At 35.2% G+C, this 24,965-nt stretch overlaps 1 protein-coding gene across 1 annotated transcript in view; it reads right to left on the bottom strand.

Moving 5' to 3' along the window:
* Nucleotides 1–1,028: 1,028 nt before the first annotated feature.
* The window catches only part of NAALADL2 (N-acetylated alpha-linked acidic dipeptidase like 2), a 903,327-nt gene continuing 879,390 nt past the window's right edge, over nt 1,029–24,965 (bottom strand). Inside the window, exon 15 of the mRNA XM_007454970.1 lies at nt 1,029–1,227. Coding sequence (XP_007455032.1) covers nt 1,029–1,227 — 199 coding nt within the window. The remainder of the gene's footprint in view (nt 1,228–24,965) is intronic.

The following is a 24,965-nucleotide window of genomic DNA, read 5'->3' as shown; positions in this document are numbered from 1 at the left end:
TGGCAGAAATAGCAATTTGATGCTTTTTAAGATATTTTGGGTTTTCAAAGAGAAACTTTGCTACTTTCCTGTGGAAATTATATGGTATTCTGTGAAAAGTGCCTTACAGCAAGGAGTTTCAGAAAAGTACATGAAGGAAGAGCAATGTGAGATGCTTCATTTTAAAGTAGCTCTATCTCAGTGCTTCCAACAGAAACAGCACAGGAAGAAATAAATATTTTCTCCCTCGTAAGACGTACATCACTCCTGAAATCAACTGAGACAAATTAGGGATTTCAAAGCTAGTCACCTTATAAGTTGTTAGGAAAAAAATTTACATTTATATTGCTCTATGCAGCTACCTTAAGATTTTCCCCTGGAATGTTTATGGCTCTTTTTTTTTTTTCATTAATACTTAAAAAAATACAATTTCATAACCAGTGTATTACTACATCTAGTTGTGTTACTAACAGGCACTTCACTTCATAAAATAGTCACATTCAAAGTGGTTTTGGTCAACCAGTCACTCAGTCAGAATACGCATTCTTCATATCGAATACTTGATAGTGAAAGTTAATCTGAAACCATATCAACTCTTCATTTCTATTACAGAAACTAGGTCACTAAAGCTCTAACACAGGGAATCATTTGTTTCTACGTGTTTTATCCATAGGACCGAAGATTGTCCAGAACTTCTTGGAAAATTCCCCCCCCAAATATTTTATATATATCTATATATCTACAGATATATCTATATCTGTAGATATATAGATAGATATAGATACAGCAGATTTCTTTTTAATAGATAAACCTTAAGTATTATTTCAATAACTTGCTTTTACATAATCAGAAATCTAGATATAAGAAACAATATTAAATGTGCAAAATGCTCTTTTTACACATACATTAAAAAATACAAAGGAAGATAGCTTTATACTTATATCAAAAGCCATTGGAGGGAAAAAGTCTTCAATGTCAGAAAATCTAGTCAGATTAGAGCTTTCACTTGAGGAACTGTAAACAAACGTTTTCAAATGCTGAGAGTTTTCTCAGTTCTTTCCAACTAAGACACTCTCAAACACATCAAGTCCTGCTTTGAAGTAAACCTGAGCTGCATTAATGCTGTTCAATACTTCTGACAGGGCTTCTTGAAGGGTCTCATTTGATGCAAGTGACTTGCAGTGTTCCCAAGCCTCCAGGAGTATTGAAAACTGGCTTGTCTTCCCATCAAGGTGGTACAGGATATTTCTGAAAAGAAATACAGAATGAGTAAATGTTTTATGCACTATGCTATTTTCATATCAAACATTGTAAAAAAATATTTCCAAGAAACTGATGTTTTTAATAAATTAAGAAATTATAAGAATAAAATATTATCATTTTGGGACCTCTATTGAATTAATGGATCTAGACATTGATCATCAAGAGTTCTCTCTAGTGATGAGAGAGAATAAGACAGTGTGTACCTCCTGATGGAAGTACACAATACTACCTATGAAATCAATTATTTTTGCTAAAAAATTGGTCTAAATCTGATGAAGCTTCTAAATCTAATTGCTAATAAATACAAGGGACAGAAAAATATAAAAATGATACCATAGTCTGTCATCAGCAAAATATTGTGAAAATTCTGTAGGACAAATGACCCAGTTTATTCAATGAATAAATTGTAATAAGAAATAGGTGAAGGAGGAACCACTCGACCAGGGCTTTTCAACCTTGTGTTATTGACATTTGTGGGGTGGTGGGGTGGATAATTCTTTATTGTGGCAGCTTTCCTGTGCATTGTAGGATGTTTAGCAGTATCCCTGACCTCTACCCACCAGGTACTAGTAGCACCCCTCCTTTAGTTGTCTCAGTTAGTTTGGGCTGCTACAACAGAATTCCGTAGACTGGGCAGCTTAAACAATAATCCAATGGTTGGATTGTTGATAAGAGGCCTTTTCCTAGTTATATTCTCACACGGCCTTGTGCATGAGCACAGAGAGATCCCGTGCCTTCTTTTAATAAGGACATTAGTCCCATCATGAGGGCCCCACCTGTATATGACCTAATCTAACCTTCCCAAAGGCCCATCTTCAAATACCATCACATTGAGGTTAGGATTTTAACACACATATTTTGGGAGAACCCAAACATTCAGTCCATAGCTGTTGTAAAAACTAAAAATGTCTCCAGACTGCCAAAAGTGTCTCTTATAGGGCAAAATTGCCCCCAGTTAAGAACTGCTGCTTTAGACTAAAAGAAACGTCAACCCATCCAGTATAGACTTTACTGGGTCTTTATTCAAACAAACAATTTTTTAAAATGAGAAGTAGTACAAAATTGAATACTGATTAAGGATTTCTTAATATTAAGAAATTGTTAATATTTTAGGTGTGATAATGGTATCATCAGTATGTTTTCAAAGTGTCCTTATCTTCTAGAAATATACAGTAATATTTACAAATGAAAAGTTATTACGTCTGGGATTTGCTTCAAAATATTTGGAAGGAAAAAGGAGAGTGGAGCTATGGACATCACAGGCAGAACAAGATTGACCATTAGTTAATAATTGTTGAAAAGGGGTAATGGATTCACTATACTATTCTCTCTCCCTTTGTATATGTTTGACATTTAGAATTCTTCTCAAGTATAGTGTGTGTAATAAGATGGTGACTTGAAATTTATCCAAATATCTGAGAAAGAGGAATTTGGATGTGGCAAGTCTAAAGAGCTTCCTTTTATTCATTGATAGATAGAAAGAATACATTTTGGTAGAAAGCTATGGATTATTGCATCATTTGACTTATTTCCAACCCAAACCACCTGAAATAGCTGAAATTTCCTGGTTTAATAAGAGAGGCAGATATATAAATGATTAAAATAATTGTCTAATTGTCATATTAGAAATGTAAGGTCCAGTGATAACAGAAGAAGGATTGTTGCTGGAAAAATTTATCATGGAGAATATTACAATTTCATCTTGAAGGATGATGGGAATTACCAGTTACAAGGGTATAAGAAAGGAAACAAGCTAGAAAGTGGAGACAGCACCCTATGCAGGAGGAACAGCATATGCAAAGGTATGGATTTATAAAACAGCTTGCTCTTCATAGTGGATCAATGCCAGTGTTTCTGTAAGCCAGAGTGCAAGGCCACAGTGGGCAGCTGTAGGAGAAGAGCTGGCAGAGCAAGCCATAGCCACGTCCTACCGAGCCTTCTGTATCAAGATAAGGAGGTTACACTTTTTCTTATGGGCGGTAGGAAACCAATGAAAGTTATTAAGCAAGAAAGAAAGATTATTAGATTTTATTTTGGAATAGTTACTTTGGTTGTAATATAAAGCCTAGAGAACGACTTAGTCCAGATGAAAATTGACAAAGATGTCAGTTACACAATGATAGTTGTTTGAAAGGGCCACAGTGCAAGGTTTAGTTAATTTACACTTATCCCTAGCACTGACCTCAGTTTTATATAGAGTTCTGGATCATTGTTTCCTAGCTCATCCAGGCTTCACTACTTCAGCCTCTCCTGAACTTCCCACTCTGTACTCTGATGGTGGTGAATGGACACTGAAATCTACCTAACACCCATGACAGAACTCTGCAAGTCATTTCTTTCCCTTAAATATCCAACTGGATTCTGAAGATACTCACTTCTCCATCTTTTCAGCATCTTCTCTCCTCTGTTGTGGGACCCTGATCCCTATATTTTCAAGGATATATTATAATATCATTGCTTTACATATCAGCATTGAGAAATATGTTCCTTCTTTATCAGGTCTAATTCAGTGTTGTGAATATAGGAGGTCTTCAATCATGGTGATGTGACTTACTTACATTTTTATCAGGCTTTGTTCAGTGATGGAAATTTTGTAGACCCTCTAATGTCGGTGTAAACTACATCAATTCAGGTTATTTTGCTTTTTAAGCATTAACTCACTTCAAAACAATAGATTTTGTGTCTCTGGAGAAAAATTTCAGTTGATAATAGTACATGGTGGGTGGCAGTGGAGCAGAAGATGCTTGAACTCAGAGGTTATTTTTCAAAACCTATTTGAAATGGGAACTATCCCTAATAATCCAATATCCTTAATCTTTGTACTTATGAATATACTTGGCATTTTATGAATTAGAGCAGTGCAAGAAGGATATTCTTTATATTCCAAATATCCTTGAATTCAGGTGTAAACTTTGTATTAAGAAACATATATCCCCTGGATATAGGAGGGAGAAAAACATCTTCCAAATGAAGAGGCAAGTGGGTCATGAGCAATGATCTGGCTATGAGCTGTACTCTGAGAAAAATATGGATCTACTTTTACAAGGAGAATACTCCTTGAAATAGAGATTTCCCTTTTGAGATTTCCACAGCCTTCATAAAATTAAAGAGCTTTTCAGAAGTAGCCACTGTGCCATGTTAAAATAAGCAATTATATATGTATATACATAGACATATGTACATGTGTTTTATGTGTAAAACTTTTTATTATATCAAAATGACAAACAAAATAGAATTAGCAAAACACCTAATGAAAGTTTCCCTAAATATAAGTTTTATTAGTTTTATATTTATTATTAAATTGGGGAGGGGGTGGTAAAAGAAACCAACTAATAGAGAGGAAGCTTGATATAGCCACGGAATTTTCCCAAATGAAGATGAAACTGCCTCAGATGTTCACATGTATTCTCCTACATGACAGAGCTGTACAAAAGTTACTTTTTCATGTTAACATAATCCTTAATTGCCATAAAAAAAGGAGTGGGTTTTTACTGTCAGGATACCTATCAAAAATATTTAAATTCATGGTAAACCATTTAAATAGATAGGTAGGTAGGTAGATAGATAAAAATTGGTTTAGTATTTTGAGGATAAAAATAGTTTAAAGTATATTTTAATTACTTAATCATTTAAAGTAGTATTCCTTTGTAGGCAAGTTATACTGCTTTACCATTAAGAATAACCAGATTAGTATAATAAAAATATTTAATCATCTCTCATAATATTCATAGTTTTGAATTCTCTTCCTCTAATTCTCAGTTTCATTATAAATCATTTAATGGCAAATATATTTCCAGAATTTAAGAGTGTAAAAATATTTTCAAAAGCTGTATGAAACACTTCTGTTTCTTGAGGGCATACTGCTCAGCATGCTGACAAACAAAGATATTATAATCATTTTTATCCAGAACTGCCCCTTAAATGTGTTGTACCAGTGCAATTAATACATTATGAGAAGTAAGTTTAATGATGTGGGGGGCTGGTATAGTGACTTTTTGACATATTCAAAACCCACTGGCATGAAATACATTCCTATATATACATTCTATGTTTATTAAATGTTAAATGTTATTAATATTCAATTTAATGATAAGATATTAATAAAACATGCTCATAAAGGTTACAGTATTAATCCCTCAATGACAGTTCATTTAAGCATGAGCACAATCTCTAAGATATTTACATAAAACTTCAGCCATAGCTAGTATAAAATATCTAGAAGAGAGATCATGTGGAAGCATTAAAATACATCCTAAAAATAATGTTTAGGTCTAAAGCAAAAGACATGCAATTACTGTGTTTTTTTTTTTTTTAACTCAAAAGCAATACATATATTTCTTAAAGACCAGTGCAATGGAGTCTGCAATGTGCCAACATTTGCTTTTTCTAACTAGTAAGCAACACAGTAATACTTTTATAATGACTGTAAACAAACCATGTGCATAGAAATAGATTCTGTTTTGGTTTGTGAAATTCTACAAGAAGCTAAACACATTTTCCATATGCTACATGATTCAAGTAGTAGGCTGTGGCAAGCTATTATGTAAGACAAACACTCATATCCATTTCTACCCAAATTGGATTCAAATCAGCTTAAAATTACAGATACTTAGATTCTGGCTGAAGATCAGTGACTAGGATTCTTTCATCACAGTTTAAGAGAGAACCTTCATTTAGGGTAGTTGCTGATACAACTTAAGTCAGTTGATCTTTATTATGGTAGAATTTTTTCACCTTGATAAATTGCTTTACCTTAAAAACAAATTGAGGATAACAAAAATAACTTCTTTAAATTTTCACGAGAAGGATAATTTCTCCTGTCCATTTTCAGAAGTAGCTCATCTTTTACTATTTCTCCTTTGTGTACTAAAAACCATTTAGCTTGCTGCATACAAAAAATAAATTTCTGTATTTGGAGACCTTTCCCAAAAGAGTATCATCTTATTATTTTATATTTGCTATTTGAATGGAAGACAAAAACCATAAAACTCAGCCATGTTGTTACATTTTGTCACATATGTTTCCATATACTTCTTAGCTCTGAAAACTTTCTTATGCATTCAGTCATTAACCCTAAGTACCCCAGGATCATCCCTGGGGAGCAAAACTACTGTAAATAGTAGAAATGTCAGCTCTTTGCTTTGGGAACTAAAAGAAGATGCATTCGCCCATGGCTCTCAGCCATGGGTATCAGAGGGTCAAAAGGGTCCCCAGGTACCTGACTCAAAGAAGGTGTACATTTGCTGTACCAGTCAAACACTAATTTTATCTAATTTAAGAAAAAAACATGCATTTATTGAAAGTGTGTATATATGTAAATATATGACTACGTGTACATGTAATAGTTTACAGAAGTGATGAAAAACATTGAGAAGAAGGCAGTAACCGAGGGAAGCTGAGTATCATAAGAGTACTGCCAAGATTCTGCTTAGCAACATGTTTAGGACATTGATGTTTCAGACACTCCCACTGCCACCACTTCATTGAGAATACTTCTCCACCACGGCAGCATTGCTGTCTCTTAACACTTGCTCTGTCATTGCCAGAATGTTAATCCACAACTAGCATGAATAATCTTGAACTGCCCCTACATGTTTGCCTCACTTCTCTCAGATATAAAGTCCTAGGAGAGCTCATCCAATTGACTGAACTTAGGTCATGTGCCTGTACCCCAGGAACAAAATACCTAGATCCATTCACCTTCTGTGGGGGAGATAAGCCGTGCTTTCCACCAAGCTCACAGGGAATTACCCTCACATAGGAAAGAAATTTTGATATCAGGAAGATTTTTTTTTTAATTAAAAAAAATTAAAACTGTAACTCAATAAATATCTACTACACTAGTGATGGGAAGGAAGAGTGTATTTCAACAGGGTTCTCTTGGAATTACCCTGGAAATTGCTGTTCTACTGTATGGCAGTTTTCCCCCTTATGTTAAATGTTAGCAACTACTCTATAATATGGCAGCAGTGTTTATCAAATTGAATGTGTATAAGAATAAGCTGAGACATTTAAAAAAATTCTCAAGGGAGTCAGATGCAACAGGTCTGGGATACCTTATAGGAGTATAGGAGTATATGTTATAGGAGTATATAAGTATAAGTATACTTATAGGAGTATATGTTTTTTTCCCTGCTGCATTACTTAAACCTACTGGGTGACACCCATGCATACTAAGCAGTTCCCTCTGGTGAGTTTTACATTTACCAAGAGGTCTTGGTTTGGTCCCAAATTAGCTTCTTCCAGCCACATGTTATTATATACAAAATTACATGATTTAAGTGACATATTAAGTGTGAAAGAAAGTTACTCCTGTGAAAACGAACCTGAACGCTTTGGAAAGACTCACAGAGATTAATTGACAAAATGAGAGTGTTGTTGAATTATATGTGGAGAGATAACTGAAAAGATTATTAGCAAGGGGAGGGGAGGACTACAGTGACAATGGAGAAAGAATCTGCATTCAGATTGTTTTGCAAATACCTATTTATTGCTCCAAAATGAGGAAACTGAAATTGGAAATCTCAGATGATGCATTAGTGTGGCTTAAATAGGAAAGTAAATCCGGAATTCCAATTCCCAGAACAGAACTCAAAGAAAAGTCCTTGGTCCTATGTCAAAAGATTGGTGATGAATGTTTCGGTTAAAAATAGACCGCTTTTTCTATCATTTGACCATTTACCGGTTCTGATTGTGTCAGATTAAGGGATGTTTACCCTTTGGGCATTAGTCAAACCTTTACTCTTAAGAACTACAAGGGCAAATAGGTATCATCTTGAGTCCCACCTCTCATGGACTGCATATTGTGGCTTGAGGCACTAGGTTGACAATGGATTGGGCTGTTTCAGAGCCCAGAATAAAAGAGGTCTGTCATGACTTAGATTCCTACTTGTAGACCCTGCTTTACTTAAGATTATTTAGCCCATTCGCTTGATAATAATGTATAGGTTTCTTGAATTAATCAATGGAAGTATAAACCAAGTTATCAAAACAAAGGGAGAAAGTCATAATTATTTAGTTTTGCTAATTAGAGTATAGTCAACCCCAGTAGTCCCTTCTAAATTGTATATTATAAATTCTCTAGTTTTCCTGTCTATGGATCTGAATTAACAGAATAGCTACTAAGTTTTCTCTTCACTTGCTGCTCTAGACCATGTTGTCTCTGTTTAAGCAATGGCCCAATCTGTTATTAATCAATTAAATTACGCTAAAAAAAATTAGAACTTATGGGCATTTTTCACAAATAACTCTGTTTCTGGATATTTAATTAGTTCTTTTGCAAGATATAAGTTCACTATCTGAAATACAAACTAGTTTTTTTTTTTTTTTTTTGCGGTACGCGGGCCTCTCACTGTTGTGGCCTCTCCCATTGTGGAGCACAGGCTCTGGACTGCGTTGAGCCTGCTGCGTTGAGCGCAGGCTCAACGGCCATGGCTCACGGGCCCAGCTGCTCCATGGCATGTGGGATCTTCCCAGACCGGGGCACGAACCCGTATCCCCTGCATCGGCAGGCGGACTCTCAACCACTGCGCCACCAGGGAAGCCCTACAAACTAGTTTTTAAAGTACTTTATTCAGTGAGTAGAGTTATATTAATCTATAGCCACCTTTCTTGAAGCCTAATATTTAATATATGCAAAAAATAATACATGCAGTTCTTAACTGAACCCTTAGGGGAACTATGGCCTTAAATATAGAAGAAAAAAAGTAATTGGTTCTTTGCACTGGACATCTGGATATGAGTCATCTTGAAATTTTGTTCTGTACTTAATGAATGTTCTGGCAGACACATTAATCCAATATTCTAAAAACAACATCACTAAGTGAATCTGAGCCATACAACAGCAGGAACTCCAGTAGTAGATATGTCTAAATTATGTAAATGTCAGGTAGTCTGTGAGATGACTGTTTAATTTCATAAAGTGCATTAAGATAATTAAATAACATTACAGATTTTAAAGAATTTTGATATTTTTAATACTTAGATAAGGCAGATCCAAAATGGTCTACATTTGGATAAAAATAGAAGAAAGAACATAGTAACTACTGCACTAATCTCATCATACCTATGAAAATCTAAGAAGACTTTTAAAGTAAAAGTTGATAGAAATCAAGGAAAAATAATTACCTTGAGAGCTCATTCATGAGGTATTTAAGCACCAAGAACAATATGGAACACAAAGGAATTACAAGAGTGGTCTCAGTTCCAAAGGGATTTTTGAATTTTGAGTTAAGTAGGAAAGAGGAGAGTTTCAGGGCTATTGTCTTTTGCATATGTGGCTAACATAGTAAAACAAACACTGAAGTTCAAAGAATCTACCAATTTTCTTGCTCAAGACCTCAAAGACCTCAAAATGAAAAATTTTTAATAGTTTTGTATATTTTATCTTCCTTTTCTCAGAGATAATCTAGAGATGTTGGACATTAATTGTCTGAAATATAAAGATACTAAAAAAGTGATAGACTTATAAAGTAGGACATCAGAGCCTACTTTTTAATTTCATACTTTCTTATTTTCCACAATTAATTACATTTGATAATTCTTCATCTATAATATAGACTTTTCCCGTTATTTTAGGTACACTCATAAGAATCCAATTAAAACCAAATGGAAATAGTTTGTATATATACAAAGTTTCTGCCAACTTGAGAAATAACTGAATGTAGGAATATATAAATTTCAAACAAGCATATTCAATTTTATTTAGGTTTTCACTTTTATCTGAATTTTCAGATAATTCATCCCTTAAAAATCAGTGTTTGGAACTTCCCTGGTGGTCCAGTGGGTAAGACTCCACGCTCCCAATGCAGGGGGCCTGGGTTTGATCCCTGGTCGGGGAACTAGATCCCACATGCATGCCACAACTAAGAAGTCCGCATGCCACAACTAAAAGATCCTGTGTGCTGCAACTAAGACCCGGCACAGTCTAAATAAATAAATTAAATATTTTTTAAAAAATCAGTGTTCAATGAAAATTTTAAATTACTTATTTCAAAGTGAGAAGAAAATTATTTTTCAGAACAAAGTGTACTGGGTACTTGCAGTCAGTAATTAGCTTCAACACTAATCTCTCATGCACCTATAATAAATAATGCAACTATTGAACAGTTTAATCCAAAGGCAAGGAAAACACGTAACAAGGAAAGAGCAAAAATTAATATTTTAATCCTTAAAGTAAATCAAATAAGTTTGATACAGACACACTCACCACAGAACATTTTAAATGATGTGTATCTTAATCTCATAAAATTTTGATGTTATATTTTTAAAAAATATATTTAATTGAACCTCTCTACCCACCCCAATACAGCCAGTAAACTTTGCTTTTCCTTTTCAATAGAATTTAAAAATTGTTATTCACTTTCTGAATGAGGATAAGTTACAGTGATAATTATTATTATTATTGCTACTAGCGAGCAGCTGTGAATAAGTGAAGACTGAAGATAAACCACACCAGCTTTGCCCTCCTGTGGTTTTATTAACACACAAAGCGTCAACTCAGAGAAAAACTTATGTCTGACAATATTATGAAAACATTTCTGTTTCATTCTTGCTATTTGAGTATTTATCACTTGTCTATACATTTTTTGAGATACAAGTATGTATGTATGTATGTTTAAATACATGAAGAGATATATGTGTATTATCATAAATGTGTGTGTATAGATAGATATGTAATCTGTCCCACACTGGACCAGGAAGAAAAAAGTCTAAATTTTATGTCTTCTTCCCAAATCATATAACTGAATAGTAAGCTGCTTGTTATACTGTAAAATATTACACTTACTCGTAATATAAATCAATAAGGATAAAAGACAGTGCAAATGAAACAAATGTATTGTGTTCTAAGAGATAAAGGGCTAATTATGTTGTTTTATAGGCACCAAAGTAATTAGGTGAAGATAGAAAGCCCTGTGTTTCTTACAGGCTGTAGAACATTTCCATAGCAGCCTGTCTTGGTATCTATCCTCAAATCACCACACTCTTTTTCCCAATTCAAGAATAATCACCAAATCTTCACCCTTATTATATTTGTTTTATCAAAATAGGACTCTCTTTACAGAAATTCAGATTATATAAGTAATCATCCTACTTGATTGCGTAGTGTGCTGCGAAAGACCCACTGTGATCTTTGCCTTACTGAGGGAGGAAGGATAATTTAAAGAAGGGAAATGTTTGAAAAGAAAACATGAGTTACATCTAAAAAGTAATTACGACAACAAAGAGAATTGGAAAAATATGAAGGAAATACTAAATGGTCAGTATTAAAATCATGTCTGAGTCTAAAATCCATGCTCTTTCCCAGGACACTAAGCTTCTGTACCTATCACCACCACTTCATAGCTCTATGATATACAGCACATTAAAGTTATTTAAACCCTCTGAAATTCTTCTTCTGCACTGGTAAAATGGGAAGTATTATTTACAGTCTAGAGTTTTTGCAATAATTAGCTAAAACATGTGAAGTGCTTAGCTCGTGCCTAGCATACACAGTAAGTACCTCATAAATGGTAGCTACTGTTATTATTTGACATTTCTGGATTTTCCTTCCTTGGACACGTATTACTCCCTCCCCTTAATTCTCAACTAACTCTGTCCTTAGTATCACAGAGCTGTGCAACCATCAGATGACTTCTGGCCCAGTAAAGAGTTCATCCAAAAGGAACTTTCAGGGAACAAGGGAAAGACCACTTCTAAGGGTTTGCCAAGAATATATCAACTCCTGCAAGAATCTGTACCAATAAAACTATCTGCCTTTTAATTATAAAAAATGCCACCCGTTCACTTTGCTGTATACATATAACATTTATGTATATGAATGACTATTTTAAAAGGTGTACGCAGGTCAGAATAATTAGATGGCTGATAGGGATAATATAATACATGGACACACACATATGTGAAGATGTTTTAGTAAACTTTGTTTTAGGCTATTAGAAGAAATGTAACTTGGTCCATTGGTAGACAAAAAAAACAGGCTCTTTTTACTTGTAATGCTTAAAGGATCATGGTAAATTAATGAATAAAAGTTCTATATTTTCTGACTTGGTATATGGGAGGAAATCCAGCTACTGACTCTGGGAGTTACTAATGAGAGCACAGGTTTCTTATGGTCTAGAGAAACAAGAACACTAATTTGATGAATTTCAGAAAGAAGCCCACTCTTCATGTTTTGTCAGCAACCCAAAGCAAACTTTGTTGATTAAGCTCAGTGCAATCATAGCATGGTTTCATCGTGGCACTGATCACACACCATTGCTACTCTTAGATGGACACTTGTCTCTCAGGCAGAACTCCTCAAGAACAGAGAGTTTCATGTTCACTGTGGATTTCACCAGGTTTCTAACAAGTTGATACGGAATAAATTTGATGGCATAAATTAATAATGGTGAAAATAATTGTTAATATTTGTAGCGAATTTAATATGTTGTAGGAAATATGCCACTCAAACATGCCGCTTTAGCATAAGAAGTATTTTGATCTGAAGACAATTGAGAAAGTGTAGACAGAAGAGCTCTCTATACTCCCCTAACTCTTAATCACTGGAAATGCATCTACACTCTCATCAGCCCAGAGATACCACCAAGAGGAATCTATATAACAAATCTTATTAAAATAACTCTCAACATCTTTTAGTTTCTGCCACATATTTCCCTTCCCACAGTTTGCTGCCCTTGAAAGCCTAAAACAATTTTGGGGAGGCTTGTGACTTCTCTATTAATTCATTGCTCTTTTTAAAAAATTTTTTCCAATTAATTGAGGTATAGTTGATTTACAATGTTGTGTTAATTTTTTCTGTACAGCAAAGTGACTCAGTTTTACATGTGTGTGTGTGTATATATATATATATATATACACACATATATATATACACATACATACAAATTAATATATATACATGTATATATATACACACACACATTTTTTTTTTCATATCCTTTGCCATTATGGTTTATCACAGGGTATTGAATATAGTTCCCTGTGCTATACAGTAGGACCTTGTTGTTTAGCAATCCTATTTATAGTAGTTTGCCTCTGCTAATCACAAACTCCCAATCCTCCCTGCCCCAGCACCCCACCACCATAAGTCTGTTCTCTGTGAGTCTGTTCCTGTTTTGTAGATAGGTTCATTTGTGCCATATTTTAGATTTCACAAAAAGTGATATGATATTTGTCTTTTTCTTTCTGACTTACTTCACTTAGTATGATAATCTCTAGTTGCATCCATGTTGTTGCAAATAGCATTATTTCATTCTTTTTTGTGGCTGAGAAGTATTCTCTTGTATATATGTACCACACCTGCTTTATCTATTCATCTGTCAATGTATATTTAGGTTGTTTCCATGTCTTGACTATTGTGAATAGTGCTGATATGAACATAGGGGTGCAAGTATCTTTTCAAATTATAGGTTTGTCTGGGAATATGCCTATATGAGTGATTTCTGGATCATATGGCAACTCTATTTTTTAGTTTTTTGAGGAACCTCCATACTGGTTGTACCAGTTTACATTCCCAACAACTGCATAAGAGGATTCCCTTTTCTCCACACCCTCTCCAGCATCTGTTATTTGTAGAATTTTTAATAATGGCCTTTCTGACCAGTGTGAGATTGTACCTCATTGTAGTTTTGATTTTCATTTCTCTAATAATTAGAGATGTTGAGCATCTTTTCATGTGCCTACTGGACATATGTATATCTTCTTGGGAGAAATGTCTATTTAGGTCTTCTGATCACTTTTTGATTGGGTTTGTTTTTTGTTGCTGAGCTGCATGAGCTGCTTTTGTATTTTGGAAATTAACCCCTTGTTGGTCACATCATTTGCAAATATTTTCTCCCAGTCTGTAGATTTTCTTTTCATTTTGTTTATGGTTTCTTTTGCTGTGCAAAAGCTTGTAAGTTTGATTAGGTCCCATTTGTTTATTTTTGTTTTTATTTCTATTGCCTTGGTAGACTGACCTAAGAAAACAGTGGTATGTCAGAGAATGTTTTGCCTATGTTCTCTTCTAGGAGTTTTTTGGTGTCTTGTCTTATATTTTAGTCTTTAAGTTTATTTTCAGCTTATTTATTTTCAGTTTATTTTTGTGAAATATTTTCAGTTTATTTTTGTGAATGGTGTGAGGGTGTGTTCTAACTTCATTGATTTATATACGGCTGTCCAACTTTCCAAACACTTGCTGAGGAGACTGTCTTTTCCCCATTGTATATTCTTGCCTCCTTTGTTGAAGATTAATTGTCCATAGGTGTGTGGGTTTATTTCTGGACTCTCTATCCTGTTCCATTGATCTGTATGTCTGTTTTTGTGCCAGTACCAGGCTGTTTTGATTACTGTACCCTTGTAGTATTGTCTGAAGTCTGGGATGGTTATGACTCCTGCCTTTTTCTTTTTCCTCAGGATTGCTTTGGCAATTCTGGCTTTTTTATGGTTCCATATGATTTTTAGTATAATTCTATTTCTGTGAAAAATGCCTTGGGTAATTTAATAGGGATTGCATTAAATCTGTTGATTGCTTTGTGTAGTATGGTCATTTTTACAATATTAATTCTTCCAGTGCAACAGCATGGGATATATTTCCATTTCTTTGAATTGTCTTTAATTTCCTTTACTAATGTTTTGTAGTTCTCCATATAAGTCTTTCACCTCCTTGGTACGGGTTTTTCTTAAGTATTTTATTTTTGGGGTTGCTATTTTAAAAGGGATTGTGTGTTTACATTCCCTTTCTGATATTTCATTGTTAGTGTAAAGAAATGCAACTGATTTCTGTATGTTAATCTTGTATCCTGCTACCTTGCTGAATTTGTTGATCAGTTCTAGTTGTTTTTGTTTGGAGTCTTTAGGGTTTTCTATATGTATTATCATGTCATCTGTGGACAATGACAATTTTACCTCTTCGCTACCAATCTGAATAACTTTTATTTCTTTTTCTTGTTTGATTGTGTGGCTAGGACTTCCAATACTATGTTGAAGAGAAGTGGTGAGAATGTGCATCCTTGTCTTGTTCTAGATTTTAGCAGGAAGGCTTTCAGCTTTTCACCATTGAGCATTATATTGGATATGGATTTGTCATAAATAGCTTCTATGTTGAGATATGTTCCCTCTATAAACACTTTAAGGGTTTTTATAATGAATGGATGTTGAATTTTATCAAATGTTTTTTCTGCATGTATTGAGATGAACATATGGTTTTTGTCTTATGGTAATGTGGTGTATCACATTGATTGATTTGCATATATTGAACCATCCTTGTGACCATGGGATGAATCCCACTTGGTCATGGTGTATGACCCTTTTTATATGTTGTTTGATTTGATTTGCTAATATTTTGTTGAGTATTTTTACATCTATATTCATCAAAGATATTGGACTATAATTTTCTTTTTTGGTAGTGTCTTTGTCTGGTTTTAATATCAGGGTGATGGTGTCTTTGTAGAATGTCTTTGGGAGTGTTCCTTCATCTTCAGTCTTTTGGAAGAGTTTAAGAAAGATCAATATAAGTTTTTCTTTGTATGTTTGGTAGAATTCCCCATGAAGCCATCTGGTCCTGGACTTTGGTTTGTAGGAATTTATTTTCATTACAGATTCTATTTCATTTCTGGTGATTGGTCTGTTCAAGTTATCTCTTTCTTCTTGATTCAGTTTTGGTGGGCTGTATGTTTCTAGAAAGTTGTCCATTTCTTTGAGATTGTCAAATTTGTTGGCATATACTTTTTCATAGTTTTTTTTTTTTTTCAGCAGTATCTGTTGTGATTTCTCCTCTTTCACTTCTTATTTTGTTTTTTAGGTCCTCTCTCTTTTCTTCTTGGTGAACCTGGACAGAGATTTATCAATTTTGTTTACCCTTTCAAAGAACCAGGTCTTGTTTTTTTTTCTATTTTTTAAACACTATTTTATTTTTTTCCTCTATGATCTATATTATCTCCTTCCTTCTGCTGACTATTTTATTCTTCTTTTTCTAATTTTGTTTGTTTTTGGTTTTCTAATTCATTTTTATTTATTTATTTGGTTGCACCGGGTCTTAGTTGCAGCAGATAGCCTCCTTAGTTGCAGTTCCCTGGCTCCTTAGTTGTGGCATATGAACTCTTACTTGCAGCATGCACATGGGATCCAATTCCCTGAGCAGGGGTAGAACCCTGGCCCCTTGCTTTGGGATTGCAGAGTCTTATCCACTGTGTATGGTGTTCTAATTCTTTTAGGTGGTGGGTTAGGTTGTTTATTTGAGATTTTTTTCTTGTTTCTTAAAGAAGGCCTGTATTGCTATGAACTTCCCTCTAAGAACTGCTTTTGCTGAATCCCATAGATTCTGTATGGTTGTGTTTTCATTGTCATTTGCCTCAAGGTATTTTTAAATTTCTTCTTTGATTTCATTCTCGACCAACCAGTTGGTTTTTTATTAGCATGTTGTTTAATCTCCATGCAATTGTTTCTTTCTCATTTCTTTTTCTGTGGTTGATTTCTAATTTCATGTTGTTGTGGTCAGAAAAGATGCTTGAAATAATTTCTGTACTCTTAAATTTGTTGAGGCTTATTTTGTGCCCTAGTATGTGGCCAATCCTAGACAATGTTCCATGTGCACTTGAAAAGAATGTGTATTCTGCTTTTTTTGCATGTAATGTCCTGAAGATATCAATTAAGTGTAGCTGTTCTATTGTATCATTTAGGGTCTCTCTTGCGTTATTGACTGCCTGCTTTGAAGATCTGTCCACTGATATGAGTGGGGTGTTAAAGTCTCATACTATTATTGTATACCTGTCAGTTTCTCCCTTTATGGCTGTTACTATTTGTTTTATGTATTTGGGTGCTCCTATGTTGGGTGCATCTATGTTGATGGGTGTAATATCCTCTCCTTATATTGATCCTTTTATCATTATATAGTGTCCTTTTTTATCTTCCTTTGTAGATTTTGTTATGAGTATTGTGACTCCCACTTTCTTGTCATTTCTGTTTGCTTGAAATATCTTTTTCCATCCCCTCACTTTTAATCTATGTGTGTTCTTTGCCCTAAAGTGGGTCTCTTGTAGGCAGCATACTGTAGGCTCTTATATTTTAATCCAGTCTGCCACTCTTTTGACTGGAGCATTTAGTTCATTGACATTTAAGGTAATTATTGGTAGTTAGTATTTATTGCCATTTTAAACCTTGTTTTCCCATTGATTTTATATTTCTTCTTTGTCCCCCCCTTTTTTTTTCACATGCTTTACAATGTTGTGTTAGTTTCTGCTGTACAACAAAGTGAATCAGCTATATGTATACATATATACCCATAGCCCCTCCTCCCTCTTAAGCCTCCCTCCCACTTTCCCTATCCTATCCCTCTAGGTTGTCACAAAGCACCGAGCTGATCTTCCTGTGCTATGCAGCAGCTTCCCACTAGCCATCCATTTTACATTTGGTAGTATATATATGTCAATGCTACTCTCTCACTTCATCCCAGCTTCCCCTTACCCGACTGTGCCCTTTCTTTTTGTTTTTCCTTTTGTGGTTTGATGATTTTGTTTCATAGTATATTATGTTCTCTTCTTTTTGGGTTTTGTGAATCTATTGTATGTTTTTGATTTGTGGTTGCCCTGTTTTTCAAATATGTTAACCCCTTCCTATATTTACTTGCCTTAGACTGGTAGTCATATAAGCTCAAACACATTCTAGAAAAAAAAAATCTACATTTTCTTACTCTCCTCGCCCACACTTTATGATTTTGATGTCCTCTTTTGCATCTTCATGTTCATCCTTTTGCTATTCATTAAGGTTATTATCACTTTCACAGAATTTTTTTTTTTTTAGCCTGTGTACTGGCTTATTTAAGTGATTTGTTTTCCAATATTAATTTTCTCTTCCTATGGATTCTTCTTTTCTATTTAGAGAAGAACTTTCAGTATTTCCTTTAGGATAGGTTTAGTTTTGCTGTATTCTTTTAATTTTTGTTTGAGAAATTCTTTCTCTCTCCCTCTATTCTAAATGATAATCTTGCTGAATAGAGAATCCTAGCTTGCAGATTTTTCCATTTCAGGACTTTGAATATACCTTACCACTTCCTTCTGGCCTGCAATGTTTCTGTAGAAAAATCAGTTGACAGCCTTATGGGGGTTCCTTAGTAGTTAATTCTTTGTTATTCTCATGATGCCTTTAGAATCCTCTCTTTAACTTTTGTTATTTTTATTATGTCTTGGTGTAGGTCTGTTTGGGTTTATCTTGTTCGGAACTCTCTGTGCTTCCTGTATCTGGATGTCTGTTTCCTTCTTTAGGTTTGGGAAGTTTTCAGCCATAATTTCTTCAAATACATTTTCAATCCCCTTTTCTCTTTCTTTTCCTTCTGGTATCCCTATTATGTGTAGATTGGCATACTTGATATTATCCCATAGGTGTCTTATATTGCTTTTAATTTTTTTTTCCTTTGGGTTTCTGTCTGCTATTCTAAATGGGTGATTTCCATTATTCTGTCTTCTAGATCACTTATTTATTCTTCTGAATTATTCATTCTGCTATTCATAGCCTTTAGTTAGCTTTTGTCTCTTCAAATGAATTTTCTAATTTTTCTTGGCTCCTCCTTGTAGTTTCTAGTTCATTTTTACAGTAATCTGTATTTATGTTGATAGCCTTTCTTAATTCCTTCAGTATTTTCATTATCTCCATTTTGAACTCAGTGTCTATTAGATTGAAGAGTTCTGTTTCATTTGTTTGTTCTTTCAAGGGAATTCTCTCAATCTTTTTCTTTTTTTTTTCTCCACATACTTTTTTAAAAAAATACTTTAATTTTATTTGAGTATACTTGATTTACAACGTTGTATTAGTTTCAGGTGTAAAGCAAAGTGATTCAGTTATACATATATATATATTTATTCTTTTTTAGATTCTTTCCTTATAATTGGGAGTAGTTCTTGTGCTTCTTCATTTTACTTATATTTCTCTTGCTCTATGAGTTTAGGAGAAACAGTTATCCACTGTGATCTTGGAGGGCTATTTTTATGTGGGAATGTCCCTGTGTAACCTGTGTGGGTTTAATATATTTTGGTGTCAGCATTGTTTTCAGTATGGATGTTTTCTACCTCTTTCCTCAGTGTATGCTGGCTGTTATACCCTTGATAGGAGGTGTGACTGATGTTGTGGTGACCAGGGCATGCACTGGATATTGAGTGTGGCCTCCTCTTTGCTCTGTGGTTGTCACTGCACTTTCAGGGATAGGGTCATCTCCCTATTTGGAGTAGAAGCCCCCAGATCCATTTCTGAGCTGTGTTTCTGATCTGTGGTGTGAGGTACGCAGGATTGGAGCACTCCCACTGGGAGAGGAACCACTGAGTATTCCTCTGCTGGCTATGGTCAGCTGTGAGTGTGCTCTGTTGTGTCACCATTCACCCATTGTGCAGGCTCACAGAGTACACTGTTGTTGTCACTACTCTCAGACCACCTCAGCCAAGAATATGCTGGCAATATGCTGGATAGGCTGGTAATCGGCCCTGGTGCCTCTTAGGCTTTGTTTTCACAAGGCCACCAGTGCAGATACACTGAAGTCAGATCCCAGGACTGCAGTAGTTGCACACCTGGACCCACTGTGAGAGATATGGAGGCAGCTCAGACCCTAGCCCAGCCCAGCCTTTGTGTGTACGTGTCCACAAAGCCCACAGCTTCTAAGGCCAGACCTGTCCCAGCCATGAGAGCATGCGTTGTCCATTTGGATGTTCTGCAGGTGCTGAATTTACAAAGCTGGAAGAGGAGGTGTAAATCTGTGGCTCATGCAGCTGCAGGGAGAGATTTCAGCCCTGCTTCCTAAGTTATATGGCCCCTGGGGCTCAGCTGTGATTTCAGCCCCACCACTGCATGGAGGCAACACACTGGCTTGTATTCCTGGGGCCCCTGAGGCCATGGCTACAGGAATTGTGAGCCTGCCCAGGTGGGAGCCTCCCCTGGAACCCAGGGAGGCAGGGTTCAGCAAGTTGGGAAAGAGGCTTCAGTGGCAGTCCTACCCCTCCCTTTGCACACAACTTAACAATGGCACTTCTGTGACAGCTCAGGCTTCTTCCACGTACACTCCCTAGAGCAGTGCCCTACACTCCAGCCCCTTCTGGCTGTCTTTGCACAAGAAACACCAGTTCTCTCCCTGGGTCTGTCCTCTAAACCCTGTGTTTCAGCACCCAGACCCTGCCCATACAACTAGACACGCATCACAGGCTGGGACACAAAGGGCAGTGGCACAGACCGCCTCTGTCCTGACTGCCACAAACCAGTTGTTGTACTCTCCTCTGAGCCTGTGAAGCTTCTTTTCTGTCCTGGCTGATTTACCCAGTGAGGGTACTTCCCTAGGTGCAGGAGCCTCTCCTCTCCTTCAGCCCCCTCCCAGGGGCACAGAACCCGTCCTGCTTCCTCTTTGTTTTTATTTTTTTCCTTTTGTCCTACCCAATTACATGGAGACCTTTCATGTCCTTTCAGGTGTCTGAGATCTTCTGGTAATGTTCAGTAGCTGTCTGTGATAACTGTTCCATTTGTAGGTGTATTCTTGATGTATTTGTGGTAAGAAGTGAGTTCTATGTCCTACTACTCTGCCATTGCTCTTTTTTAAGATGCTATAAAAGCCACCACTTTGAGTTACTCTTCACTGAGTTTCTCTTCTGTGGGTGTGTGCTTCATGTGTTAACCTGCCTTTGTCAGTCTGATTTGCAGGGCCCCAGTTAGTGAACCTAGGGAGGTAGAAGAAAAAGGTTTTTTTCCTCCCTCACAGTATGCTTAGCAATATTCTAAGCAGTTTTTATATTCTAGCTCATTTAGTCTTTAAAACAACTTAGTGCAATATATACCATGAGTATACCCATTTTATAGAGAAAGAAAAGGGCACAGAGAGATTAGCTTGTCCAACGTAACATAGCCCTTAAGTAGTAGAGGCAAGATTTAGAAAAGCACATGTTGAAAGGGATTTAATTTGAATATCTGCCTCTGTTTTAGGACTTATATTAAAACCATATTTCAACAAGTACTAAACTTGAAACTCATGGCTGACAGAGAAAAAAATTCCAAAGAAATAACAAAATGGACTCTTTCCAAACTGCCAGAGTATAGCAAACTTCAGACTTACAATACTTCACAGCATCATCAATAGGAAAACAGTAAATAAATTTTTCTCCCTACTTCATGATAATAATTTCCTTTCAAAATCAAGTGAGATGGTAAGAAATACTTTACTGAGGAAGTTTTCTGACAAAAGAGGGAGATGATCACAGATACTAAGTACTTTTCTACCCACGCTGAGCATTTGAAATCTGTATCTCTTTCTTTTGTTAATTATCAAATTTTATCTAGATAATATTATAACATTTAAGTAAATACTATATCTAAATAAAGACTCCACATATGAGGCCTGTACTCATTTTGTGTGTGTGTGTGTATGTGTTTTCTTTTTTTTATAGAAGTATAGTTGATTTACAGTACTGTGTTAATTTCAGGTGTATGGTGTAATTATTTAGTTATTTTTTTTCTTATTCCATTATAGGTTATTACAAGATATTGAATATAATTCCCTGTGCTATATGGTAAATCCTCATTACTTATCTATTTTATGTATAATAGTTTGTATCTATTAATCCCATACTCCTAATTGGTCCCTCCCCCATCTCTCCCCTTTGGTAAGCATGTTTGTTTTCTGTGTCTGTCTCTGTTTTGTGTATAGTTTTATTTGTAATTTTATTTTTAGAGTCCACATTTAAGTAAAGTCATATATTTGTCTTTGTCTGACATATTTTACTTAGTATAATAATCTCTAGGTCCATCCATGTTGCTGCAAATGGCAGTTTTTTTGTTTTTTTTTTTTGTGGTAAACGGGCCTCTCACTGCTGTGGCCTCTCCCTTTGCGGAGCACAGGCTCTGGACGTGCAGGCTCAGCGGCCATGGCTCACGGGCCCAGCTGCTCCGCGGCATGTGGGGTCCTCCCAGACTGGGGCACAAACCCGTGTCCCCTGCATCGGCAGGCGGACTCTCAACCACTGCGCCACCAGGGAAGCCCGGCAATATTCTTTTTTATGGCTGAGTAATATTCCATTGTATACATATATCACATCTTAAGCCAATCATCTGCTGATGAGCACATGGGTTTTTTACATGTCTTGGCTATTGTAAATAGTGCTGCCATGAACGTTGGAGTGCATCTATCTTTTTGAGTTAGTGTTTTTGGTTTTTTCCAGATATATACCCATGCGTGGGATTGCTGGATCATATGGTAGCTGTATTTTTAGCTTTTTAAGGAACCTCCATATTGTTTTCCATAGTGACTGTACCAATTTACATTCCCACCAACAGTGTGCAAGGATTCCCTTTTCTACACATCCTATCCAGCATTTATTATTTGTAGACATTTTCATGATAGCTATTCTGACCAATAAGAGGTGATACCTCATTGTGGCTTTGATTTGCATTTCTCTAATAATAAGCAATGTTGAGCATCATTTCATGTGCCTGTTGGCCATCTGTATATCTTTTCTGGAAAAATGCCTATTTAGGTCTTCTGCCCATTTTTGGATAGGGTTTTTTTGTTTTTTTCAATATTGAGTTGTATGAGCTGTTTGTACATTTTGGATATTAACCCCTGTTGGTCACATCATCTGCAAATATTTTCTCCCATTCTGTAGGTTGTATTTTCATTTGTTGATGGTTTCCTTTGCTGTGCAAAGCTTTTACATTTGATTAGGTCCCATTAGTTTATTTTTGCTTTTATTCCTTTGCCTTTGAAGACTCATCTAAGAAAATATTTGTATGATTTATGTCTGAGAATGTTTTGTCTATGTTCTCTTCTAGGAATTATGGTGTCTTGTCTTATATTTAGGTCTTTAAACCATTCTGAGTTTATTTTTGTATGTGGTATGGGGGAGCATTTTAATATAGCTGTCCAGCTTTCCCAGCATCACTTGTTGAAGAGACTGTGTTTTCTGCATTGTATACTTTTGCCTCCTTTGCTGTAGTTTAATTGACTGTAAGTACATGAGTTTATTTCTGAGCTCTCTATTCTGTTCCATTGATCTACGTCTGTTTTTGTGCCAATACCATGCTATTTTGATTACTCTAGCTTTGTAGTATAGTCTGATGTCTGGAAGGTTATACCTCCAGCTTTATTCTATTTCCTCAGGATTGCTTTGACAATTTTGGGTCTTTTGTGGTTCCATATAAATTTTAGGATTATTTGTCCTAGTTCTGTGAAAAATGTCATGGGTATTTTTGATAGGAATTGCATTAAATCTGTAGGTTACTTTGGATAGTATGGTCATTTTAATAATATTAATTTTTCCAATCCAAGAGCATGGGATATCTCCCCATTTCTTTAAATCATCTTCAGTTTCCTTTATCAATATTTCACAGTTTTCAGTGTACAGGTCTTTCATCTCCTTGATTAAGTTTGTTCCTTGGGTTTTTTCTTTTTTTTGATGCAACTTTAAATGAAATATTTTTTAACTTTCTGATATTTCATTATTAGTGTAAAGAAATGCAACACATTTCTGTATATTAGTCTTGTATCTTGCTAACCTTAGTGAATTCATCTATTAGTTCTAATAGTTCTGTTTGTTATTTTTAGCCACTATTATTCTTTTTTTAATTGAGATATAACTGATGTATAATATTATATAAGTTATAGGTGTACAACATAGTGATTCACAACTTTTAAAGGTTATATTCCATTTATAGTTTTATAAAATATTGGCTATTTTTGCTGTGTTGTACAATATATCCTTGTACCTTATTTATTTTATTAATAATAGTTTATACCTCTTAATCCCTTATCCTATTGTGCCCCCCACACTGGTAACCACTAATATGTTCTCATTATCTGTGAGTGTTTCCTTTTTTGTTATATTCACTAGTTTGTTTTAATTTTTAGATTTCACATATAAGTGATATCATACAGTGTTTGTCTTTCTATGTCTGAATTATTTCACTTAGCATAATATTTTCCAAGTCCATCCATGTGGTTGCAAATGGAAAAATTTCATTCTTTTTCATGGCTAAGTAGTATTCCATGGTGTGTGTGTGTGTGTGTGTGTGTGTGTGTGTGTATACATCTCAGATCTTTTTTATCCATATCTTGGCAGTTGTAAATAATGCTGCTATGAACATTGGGGTGCATGTGTCTTTTCAAATTAGTGTTTTCAATTTTTTCATATATATATATACTCATGAGTGGAATTGCTGGGTCGTATGATAGTTCTATTTTTAGTTTTTTGAGAAACCTCCATACTATTTTCCATAGTGGCTGCACTAATTTACATTCCCATCAACAGTGTATGAGCATTTCCTTTTCTGCATATCCTCATCAACATTTGTTATTTGTGTTCTTTTTGATGATAGCCATTCTGCCAGGTTTAAGGTGATATATCATTGTGTGTTGAATATCTTTTCATGTGCCTGTTGGCCATCTAATGTTTTTGGAAAAATGTCTATTCAGGTCTTCTGCACATTTTTAAATTGGGTTGTTTGTTTTTTTTGATGTTCAGTTACATGAGCTGTTTATATATTTCAGATATTAACCCCTTATTGATCATATTTATTAGCACAGATTTTGGATTGTTATATTTTTATTTTCATTTGGCTCCAGGTATTTTTTTTTTTATTCCCTCTTTGACTTCTTCAGTGATCCATTGATTGTTTAGTAACATACTGTTTAGCCTCCACATGTTTTTGTTTTTTGCAGAGTTTTTCTTGTAGTTGATTTCTAGTCTCATAGTGTTGTGGTAAGAAAAGATGCTTCATATGACTTA

Source organism: Lipotes vexillifer, unplaced genomic scaffold, assembly GCF_000442215.2.
Source record: "Lipotes vexillifer unplaced genomic scaffold, Lipotes_vexillifer_v1.1 scaffold487, whole genome shotgun sequence".
NCBI lineage: Eukaryota > Metazoa > Chordata > Mammalia > Artiodactyla > Lipotidae > Lipotes > Lipotes vexillifer.
This window is presented reverse-complemented; position numbering and strand designations above follow the sequence as displayed.